This window comes from Tigriopus californicus, chromosome 3 (genome assembly GCF_007210705.1).
Source record: "Tigriopus californicus strain San Diego chromosome 3, Tcal_SD_v2.1, whole genome shotgun sequence".
NCBI classification, from domain to species: domain Eukaryota; kingdom Metazoa; phylum Arthropoda; class Copepoda; order Harpacticoida; family Harpacticidae; genus Tigriopus; species Tigriopus californicus.
The window spans coordinates 3,996,299-4,007,364 of NC_081442.1; the positions used below are offsets into that span (position 1 = coordinate 3,996,299).

General features: G+C 39.3%; 1 protein-coding gene across 1 annotated transcript; it reads right to left on the reverse strand.

Moving 5' to 3' along the window:
* Positions 1-6,016: 6,016 nt before the first annotated feature.
* On the reverse strand, positions 6,017-6,987 carry LOC131877776 (uncharacterized). The gene is made up of 2 exons (XM_059223558.1): positions 6,897-6,987; positions 6,017-6,786 (listed from the first exon to the last, which is right to left on the reverse strand). Exons 1-2 carry the CDS (start codon positions 6,909-6,911, stop codon positions 6,085-6,087), a joined length of 717 nt encoding a protein of 238 aa, XP_059079541.1. The 5' UTR covers positions 6,912-6,987; the 3' UTR covers positions 6,017-6,084.
* Positions 6,988-11,066: the final 4,079 nt, after the last annotated feature.

Sequence of the window (11,066 nt, forward strand, 5' to 3'; positions counted from 1 at the left end):
AGCCACCGGTGTTTCTGGGCTCCACTGGTAATAGTAAGCCTCTTGAGCTTGAGCCACGGTGGCTAGGAGAGCAACCTGTAAATGTACCACTCTGAAACCATTCTTGATCTCCGTTTGTTGTGTACATATTGCACTATGTGAATAAGCAAATTCTCAATCTTACTGTGAAAGCTTTCATTGTGAAGTGAGGGCTGGGGATTGTAGCACGAGACTGATGCATTTGTGCTTCAGCCCTCTGACATTAATTTGGACTCAACAGTGGTCAAGAGCTTGGTTGAGTCGCCTTTTGCTTCTCATCCCATTTCTGGTTGTGATGTAAGAGCATGGCATGTCCATGGGATTTATGTACGGGTGAAAAGGAGTAATTCAATAGTGATGCGATGAATCTTTAACTTTTAAAATCTGAACTACCAATTTTCGTACTTTTCTTTTGTGTCATTGAGTTTGCTTCACTCCCTTTGACAGTCTGTTTGTTTTCATTTGGTGTCTGGCGTGGACAATATTTTGAAGGTTCAAATCTGATGTTCGGTTGGAAACCGATCTAGAAGTGTTAGGATGGTTCCACTTCAGTGAATTCTTTGTTGTCAAGTTTCTGTTGGTGAATTTGAACAGGGTTGCGAATGACATACACATCATATTCATCTTCCAAGTGGAGCTGCTTGAAGTTTATAAGGATCAAATCAGAATCTTTCGAATGCAAATTGTGTCCTATACAGGACGGGAATTTATGGGAATCAACTTGACTGTTGGACACAAAGTAGACAAAAGTGTCCAAAAATGGACCAAAGTGGGCACAACGCGTTCAGAAGTAAGTCAAATTGCCCCAAAGAGGTTGACAAGCAATAACTTTTAAACCCTAATTCACGTAATGTTGTACCTGATCTACATGTTAACCAACAAATGAAATCATTGACTGAATAATGTAAACTTTGTCAATATACCTATAGCACATTAAGCAGCAACTAACCTTTTTAGAAAACTGACAAAACATTTCACTATTGTTCTTGATTTCCAAAATGTACACTGTAATTTGAGAATCTTAATTAAATCTCTTGATAAAATGGATCATTGTAAAGTCAAGCAATTACGATTTGTCTAAGTTAAAGAGAGCATTAATGTATTTTGAATGTTAAGAAGTCGAAGCCAAGCTACAATCAAGGCGTTTATGCAATATTTGTGATATAACAATGAAGGGAAACGCGCCTCTGAAATGCGGTTCCATGAGTGTGGCTGATGTGCAATAACTAAAACAGGTTAAAAGAAGAGCAAAGTGACGATTGGAACAGGTTTATTGGTTGGAGATCAAAACATGGCACAAGGGTTTGAACTACCATGAGTAGATGAATAAAAACCCCAATGAATGTAGGCTTTTAAAATGCTCAAGGGCATTATTTGAGAGCATGAAGTGAGCATATGACTTTTGGACAGTCATTTGGACATAAATACGGTAACCGGACAACTCAGCCCAGCGGACAACTCGACACAGCGGACAACTCGACCCAGTACAATAACAAAACAACTCATTGGACAAAAAACATGATAATGGAACAAAACAACTCATTGGACAAAAAACATGATCATGGAACAAAACTAAAGCTTGATGAGTCATCATTCGATGTGCATGCAAAGATTTTAGCATCAGTAAGGCATTAAATAACAAAACATGTTTGATTAAAACATCAAACTTGATTTTCACACCTTGATTGATGTAAACATAACTTGCTTTCAAAGATCAAATGATGAATTGTCTAAATCCTTTCAAATTTTGACATGTTTTACATCACAGTTCCAATTTTGCTCCATAATTATGAACTATTTGTAAGCCAACATGATAGGCCTAATATCTGTAATGGGTCGATTTGTCCATTGGTTCGATTTGTCCAATGGGTCGTTTTGTCCGCTGTCAGTCTAAAAAGCGGATTGGTTTGGAACGAATTCGTGGACTGGTTCTTCTCTGTGGGGTGGCCTCTTGGTCTTGTGGGGGAGCGTGCTCTATGATGTCTTCTAGCTTCAATTCTGGTACAATGCTGACAATATACCCGATGCGGTCCCAAAGCTCTGATGATTGATTTTGAATGCGTGCACGAGATCCCATTATCAAGGGGGGTAGATCTCTAGCAGTGGCGTTGTATCGGGAGTCAGTTCTTTTTTGTAGCATGGTCATCCTTTTTTCAATGATGTCATTGGTTCTTTTCCGTTCCTTGCCAAAGGCCCTCGACAAAGCATCGGGGGCACGATGGCCTTTTCCTTTCCTCCATTCAACCGTGAAGTTGTAGAGGAGGAGCTTCATCTTCATTGTTCGCAACCTGGCATTGTCGACTTGATCAAGTGTTTGATGGTCAAGAATTGATAGTAGTGATCGGTGATCGGTGATGATTGTGAATTCGTCTAACCCCAGCAGGTAGATCCTTGCTTTTTTGACAGCCCATGTGATTGCCAAGAGCTCAAGCTCGACCATAGCGTATCTCGACTCAGTCTCAGAAATGAATCTGCTGCCGCATTCTATGAGATTCCACGAGTCATTTTGGGGATCTTTTTGGAGTAAGTCAAATCCCAGTCCATTTAAGCGTGAAGCATCTGTATGCAATGCCGTTGGGTGTGACATGTCAGACGGTTGAAGGACCGGGGGTGATGCCAGTGCCTTTTTGGTAGCTTGAAAGGCCTGTTCGTGGGCAGAATTCCATTTGAAGGCGGCTTTTGTTGACAAGAGTGGTCTCAGGGGCCCCATTGTTTGCGTAACTTTTGTGGAGTATCATGCAAGTTGTTCGACCAGACCCAAGAAGGATCTCATGTCACTGATGTTCTCAGGGCGGGGGAATTGGAGGATTGACTTGACTCTCTCTGGGTCAGCTTCAATTCCCTCGCGGCCCACAACATACCCAGCAAATTTTACATTGTGTCATCTTCTTTGGGTAAAGGGTGATTCCTCATCGACGACAGCGTTCCAAGAGTTGTTTAATTGGATTAATGTGGGTACAGCAGAATGTCGTCTACAATTTTCTCAGGGTTACCAATTCCTTGGAGGGCCTCATCCCCTCGCCGGTTATATTCATCTCCGGCAGATGAGAGGCCCATAGTTGCCCTTAGGTGCTTAAATCTTCCCCACGGTGTGATGAAAACAGTGAGCAGTTGACTTTCTTCATCAAGCGGAACCTGGAAAAATCCAGATGAAACATCAAATGTGGAGAGCCCTTTGGTATTGGCGGGAATGTCCACAATTGCATCTTTAGGGGAACGAGAGATGTACTAATGGGGTCGTTTCACAAACATAATGAATGATCGGGAATGACGGAATTCAAAGTTGATGGCCAAAGCCTCCAGGCCTAATTGGGGGTATTATCTCAATTTTTATGTCATTCTGGACGCAACTGATATGAATTGTAATTGTTTAGTTAGGTCATATAGCCTATCTTTAGCTGGTGTGATTGTTCGGCTCTGCATTAGTATGAGCATTCACGAACATCATCCCTTAACAGTCTTGGATCTTTACATCTGTTAGTCAGCCTCAAAATGTAAGTGTGATTTTCTGTATCAAACCAGGGTTGTCTTTTTGCTCAAACCTAACCTTTACTTTACGTTGGAAGGAGCGTCTTTTTTTATTCTGGCAACTCCATTTAAAACAAAAATCTCATCAGGGCTGGCAAAAAAGTTCTCTTTGAGGGCCAAATAATCAGCAAGAATTTTTTTTAACGCACCAAATAATTTCTTTCGATTCGAAAAAAGTTTCTCAAACACAAAGATCATTTTGCAAAAGTTTCAAGCAATTACCAAAGGGTTCAATTCATTTCATCATTTCAAAATCTTTGAAATCAAAAGTTCTTGAAATCGTCTCCTAATTTGGACCACCAAACTAATATCCTAAACCATGCAGGTTTCTAGATCAAATTTGGTTCCTCTGGGTGCTTTATTCTAGCTATATCTCAGGACGAAGAGACCTGAGCTAAAATGCAAATATTTTGTATTTGCTCGTTTGTCTGTAAAGTATTGAGATTCTAATTGCATCTGTAGTATAAGTTTGAGCTTTTGCCAAAAAGCCAAGGAGGAATAATGTGAGAATTAGAGAACAACTACTATATTGCAACAAGACAAGAAGATTGGGACAATGCAGTATGCAGTATTCAAAGGAGATGCAAAAGGTATCTTTTACAATATATCTTCAAAAGTATCCATAAGCTTTTTCCTCAGGATCAATTGTAGTGAATGACAAGGTTTTCACTTTTGAGCCCTCCATCACTAGTGATCACTAGTGTCGCAAGAATGTGAAGCTTTGGCGTCTGCAAAACTACTAATGTGCAAGGGGATGAACTCTTCACTGATTGAGGAAGGAGCTCTATATAACTGGTGATAGACCAAGTTGTCGTAGTAGGCTGTAGGCTGTAGGCCTAAACACACCGAATACGGACCTTCCCTAATTAAATTCGACAAACTTCAGTGAGTACAACACCATCAAGCTACACAAAAGTAAAAATTAGTATGGAGAACCCATGAAGAAATCAATATCTTTATGACACCAATTGCAGTTCAGCAGTTTTACTTGTATCATTACAGGATTTTGAATCCGTGCTATTATTTGGTCATTTTTTTATCCTTGTATGAATTTCAGAAATGCTCTCTCCGATAAAATTCTGACAAAACACGTTGCGCTTGCTTTGGGCAATTTCTCTCATAGAGGAATGAAATAGGTGTCCAGTTGGCGAAAAGCCTCTGAGATTGGGGCAGTGTTTGAGAAGGTTGATATGATTTTACAAGTATCATTGTAAACACCTCTATTGCATGGTTTGATTTAAGCTACGTATCTTTCATCTCATTTCACGCATTCAACGTAATTGAATCACGGATTCAACATAAGATGCTCTGTAGGTTAGTTGTAGCGTCTCCAAACTTCAATGTACAGCTCTTGAGCGAGATTCCTACCCGTAGAAATTCATTGCTCCGACACCTATTTTGTTTCGGGAATGGGTATTGTATCCATGTGTCCTCATCAATGCCAACCAATTTGTTGAAGACCGACCAAACCCTTCCTCAAGTATTGTCTTTAAAGGCTCTCGTCGTCTGCAGATGTTGTTTATGGTCTCTGTCAGAAGGTGAAGTCGAGGTTATTTAGTAAAAAAAAAAAACTTTGAAAGACGTAGCTCTTCCCGCATTATCTTGTGGGTGTTCTCGACACGAAATTGAGATCACAAAGTCAAGGCGTACAAAAAATATTCAATCTTGTTTGACGAGGGAATCGACTGAACCAAGGTGTTATTGACTTGGTATTTTTAGGGAACTCATTTTTGACGCCAACTCGCTACATTCGTTTCGTCATCTGTAAATTGCTTCAAGAGCTCGAACACATATGAAAGGTTGAGAGCACTCACTCTTTAAGCCAATTGTAAAAGATAATGTGCCTGGGTAACGGTTTTACCGGCTAAGGCTAAGGTCGACATCATACTCTCTAGGTAACCCAATGAAGAAATCGAAAACTTGCGAGGGGTCATAACGGATTGTGTCAAAAATCAGGTGATCAACAAACTGATGGCAATTTTTGCAACCAAGAAAGATCACAACCTTAGCGCAGGAAACCGACTGCATTAGCCTCAAACGTATGAACCATGAAAAAACAGTAATAGCCTCAAGGAAATGGTTGCTGTAAGCCAAAGAGAAATGGTTCCTTGGAACAACGCACTGGAATCTGAAAAAGTTTGTTGGTGATGTTCCTCAACCTTAGAAGAGCTTGTTTAGATCTTCGCCGTGCATTTGAAGAAAAAAAATCTGCCATGATAACCCCCTGCTCCTTCATGAAAAACGTCTTGTCTGCTAAGTATTGCATCCTTCTTCTCCTTAATTTCTAGTTATCCACCACAAGTTTTTTGGCAATTTTGCCCACAAAGGAATTTCAATTCACTTGGTCGACGATCACAAGACAAAGACCCACGATCACTTAAAACATTGCAAGTTATTGCAGAGAGGTTCTGGCTAATACTAGAACTGGTTTCAATGTCTTAAGAATTTGAAATTGACCGTAAAGTCCAAATTAAAACCGTGTAAAAAGTGTCTATTCCCTTAAAATCGCATATGTTTGCAGTGAAGCACGATAATAGCTCAATTAAATAAGTATACAATTGGACGACCGATAGGAATAAATGAACCCTGAGGAAAGCCCAGATATGCGGCTATGGATATTGGCCAAGGCGCATCAGACGGTTCAGTGACTTGGGGGCTGGCCTTTGGAACAGCATTCGAAGAGCCAATATCGGTGGCAATCTCAGCACCAGCCGCCCCACCTTTCTCAATGAAGTCGCCAATTTTGTTAATTCCACCTGAAACGCCCGCCAAGTCAAAGTCTTGGCCGAAGCCCAATTCACCCGTGATGGCCTTAATGTCATCTGACTTGACAGCAGACAATAATGCTCCCACATCACGAACACTGGAGGCCACACTGGCTGATTTGGCTTTAATCTCGTCCGGGGTGAGATTCATCATGTCTGGATTGGGAGTGGCGGTGAAGTCGAATTCCCCAGGGGTCGGTTGATACTTGTACTTGAAGTTATCACTGGGTTTGATCACATATTGATACTTAAAGTCCACAGGCGTGTAATCCTCAGGAACCTTGAAAGGTCGGCTATTGGGCTGCTCAGGGGTGTATTGATACTGATAGCCGGCATTTCCATTGGGCTCATTTGTGGCTGGAAAAGGAACTGGGATGTTTTCTGGGAACTTGAAGGCAGGAGCCACCGGTGTTTCTGGGCTCCACTTGTAATAGTAAGCCTCTTGAGCTTGAGCCACGGTGGCTAGGAGAGCAACCTGTAACATATTCAAGGTTTGATTCTTTAGGTGGATAGTTGGGGGATCTAAGAAAGTGGAAAAGGGAAATCCCTCCTTGGTTGGCGTCAGATAAAATCGACCTTTCTTACTGCGAATGTTTTCATTGTGAGCTGAAAGAATTGGTGTTTGTAACTGATGCCTTATGTCACTCTTGAACTCACATTTATATGCTCTCAAACTGATTCTATTGAGGGTCATTCCAATGAACAGGCTTTGACCAGGATTTTTAAGTTGAATGGATCTTCTTCTCTTTCAAAGTTGCCTGACATATATAATTTGATTGTTACGCAAGTCATCTTCCCACTTTGTCACACCACCATTGCAATCAAAGCTTACGCAACCAAGTGGTTACTTCTCTGCCCATTCATTTAAAAAACGCAAGATCTCGCAAGATCTCGCATCTCGGCACATTCTGAAACCTCGATAATAAAAACACATGTTTTCCGATAGGCAATATCCATTCAGGTATCAAATTAATTAATTCTCCGTCTGCTAGAAAGGATTTTTACGAAACTGAATGAAAAGAATAGCAATGGCTATCTAAGTAAGCTTGTCCGTGATTAGACTTGGTGCCAAAATCTAATTGATTGTCCTAAATATTGACGATCAGGTCACAACATATTCAACTTTGAAGTTTCGATGGTCAATGTGTATTGCATATTTAACACATACTTTTGTCTTTAGTCAGACCCACAAAACAGTTCATTTTAATTTACGTTGAATGAATGCCTGATAAAATCATTCAGATTAACATTGTCAACTTGTGCATCTTCGTTTTTTTGCTGAAAAGTGGTTCCCTCATATCATGTTTAGGCCGAGCTCAGTGAGTTATAATTTTGCTCATTTTTCCGGCATGCTTGTTCAAAACGTGAAAGCGGGGGCAACTTGCAAGATTGACAAAAACTTGGTGACCTCAAATTTATAGAAGAAGCTCGAGTTAAACCAGGCAGCTTTAGAGTGTTGGACAATCTTTGGACATGTAACTTTTGAAATTAAAGTTTTAGCGCATCAAAAGGTAAAACGAGCTTTTCAAGTGTTTTTGATGACATCATTGTTAGAAACCGAAATGTGGGTTGAGCTTTTTTTTGCCAGGGGTAATGGCTTGCAAAATCATGGATGTTCCAAGGTAACCAATCATACAAGTGGCAATAAGAAAACGATCCACTCAATCACAGACAAGCTCACGTTTGTTGCATCAAACATTCTCTTGATTTAGTCTGCAGATTTGTAATGTTTGCGACAGATCGGGGAGAAGAATCCTCCCGGGTGCTTAGAAAAGCTAGGTAGTTCATTCACGGTGTTACTCGCAATACTGATAAAAGTTTTTTTTTGGAAATGCCAAGACTTCTAATAATATTTTTCGTTGCTATTGAAACAAAAGGGACAACTTTTGTAAAAAAATCATCTTGGATTTTAGCTCAGATTAGAATATTAATCCACTAAAAACCTACAAAGAGATAACATTTTTAAGAAAGTAATCAATAGATGTTGGAAGTAACCTAAGTTGCGTTTCCAACTAGAATTTTATCCAAATCCATGGAGCAAACAGACAAGATATCTCGTTTTCAAAAATTACATTTTCATCAAATTTGACTACATATTGCTCCAGTTTTATCTTAAAGCAATTGCCAAGAGATATAATAAGCTTTTTCTATGCCTAAAATATGAATGGTAATATTTCGCTTTTCTGAAGCAGGTAGAAAAACCTGAATATATATAACTTAGAACTTACTTAATGTCAATATTTCACAATTGTGATGCCATACATGTCAATTGCAACTTTAATCAAGCTTAATCTTGAACTTAGACAAAATTCTACTAACGTTGAATAAAAACATCGCTAGTACGTAGAAATTAATCATTGCAAAAAGTGACAATTTGGAAAATTAAACTGTCCCAGGTATCGTTCAAATATTGTAGGAACATGATAGGATAGTGTAGCTTTTGACACTTAAGTAAATTGAAAGGCAGTTTTGCATGTTTTGCAAGTTTTAAGCGATATCTTTTGCTACTTTTTGATTAAAAATTACCTTAAACAAAATACAGAAATATTATGTCTTGCCGTGTCATTGAAAAAGACAATCATATTCCTTGGGAATAACTGGAAACATAATTAGGCCATTTTTAGATCTTTTAAGGCGTAAAACGCAACCTTTAAGTTGTAATAAGTAAGCATGTACTAGATATAAGTTTATGAAATTTTAGGTCAATACATAAATAAGAGTACTTTTAATACTGATTGACTACGTATTTGACAATGATGCATTTTAATGGGCTTTAAGTGATTTAACACACTTATCTGAGCTACTTTTAAACATGTGTATTTCACAAAAGTTGTTACTTTTGCTTCTTTGACAAAGAAAAACATATCTAGCTTTCTTGGCATTTGAGCTAACACTTAACCAGAAAATATAACCACCGTGTTGAGGTAATTGAGTATGATATGTTTGGATTTGTAACCGAAACTCTTTGAAAGTCTCAGCTTTACACTTAAAAGGAACGTCAGCAACAAATTGAGATAGAGCACCTTCTAAGGCCAAATTGCAATCACCTAATTTGATCTTGAGGGCAGCAATTGAAGGAAGAATTGATTTAATCCCTTTTGTTATTACTTACTTCTCAAATAAAAATTTCCCCCCTAAGTGGACAATTGGAGAGGCATAATTGCAAAAGCCACAATTTGGTGGTGGATTGTCGGTCCCTCCGAACGAGTGAGTAGAATGGACTACTTTCGACAAGTTGAGTGATGACAGATTCGTAGGATTCATCATGAATTGTAGAAATGTTGAAACGTTCATGCCGAAATGAGTAAACTTGCTTAATAACTCGCAGAAAAATTTCAAATATTCCAAAAAAAAAAACAAATTTGCGAAAGCAACAGATTTGCTGGAAAATCTGGGATATGCAAGTTCTTTTGCTAAATTTGTACAATTTGCAGGATGCAAGTTCTGGGAGTATACGCAGTCGAGGTAATCCTGACATCACTGGTGAAAAGCTGAATCCTTGACACTCCTTCCAAATTCTGAATAAAGATATCCAAGGTAAGGACGGATTTACACTAGGGTGGAGAATCAGGATTGAATCCTGTTTGAGGATGGAAGTAGGGCTAGTGCTTGAGCAACTCCAGTCTTTCACTGTACTGAAGACTCATATTGCGAAAAACTCGCCCCAGCACTAGTCCTACTTCCATCCTCAAACCGGATTCAATCCTGATTTTCCATCCTAGTGTAAAGCCGCCCTAACTCTTTGCCATGTTAACAGAGCGTTCTAGTGCATTGGACCGGTTTGAGCAAGTTATCCGAGCGCTGTCTTCGGACTTTTGGGTGGGTCAATAGAAATATTCCTCGACCCACCCAAAACAGTGCGACCGAAGGCTGGACTGAAGAAGTCGTCTGGACTAAGTATAAACTAGGTATCTGAAGTGTGCAAGAATAAAACGCTTTAGCGGTTCTGATGGGGCTCAAATTGAAGTTTTCATCATTTTGGTGGACACACTCAACGGAAACGGAAGAAACTAGGCTCAGTTCCGGCGATGTCGAGGTTACCTTGATTGCATAAAAGAAAAGATCAATTCCGAAACAGGACAGATCAGAAACATTTTCTCTCCTTCATCAACTTTCATTTTGCTTTTCCCCCGGGATCAGAAGCGAATATTTCTAACGCTCGTATTTCTGAGTTAAGGCTTGAACGATTCCCTGAATGAGCATCTGCTCACCACTTTTACGAGTGTATTTTCATACAAATTAACATCCAAGCCCTTAACTCCGAGGTGCAAGATTAAAAAACAGGCCTCTACTTAAGAGAATGCTGAACCACACTTTATATACAATCCCTCACCTAAGCAATATTGTAATGATTGGGAAATTTCGATCATAAAATAAAACATTTTTTTTATAATAATAAATCTTTTTTGCGGCTCTTGGTCATGGCATGGCGTAAAATTAAATATAAATACAGTTTAGAAGTATTATGCAAACATTGTTTGTATGGAAAATAAAAGTGTCAAAACGGTAAAAGCAATAAAAAAGCTGACTAGAAATTGATATCGCAGTGAGTATGACTGGTATTGTTCAATGCACATGAAAAGAGTGAAGAGGGGAATGGCAGACAGTACAAAAAAAAGGTGGATAGAGGTAAATGGTGAAAATCTTGGTAATTTGCATCTACCCCCTTTGTTGCCATGGAGTCAAGGCCTCACTTGTCACCTGAATAAATAAGATTCTCATAGCAAGAAAATCCATAACCCTAAGCTTAGTGGC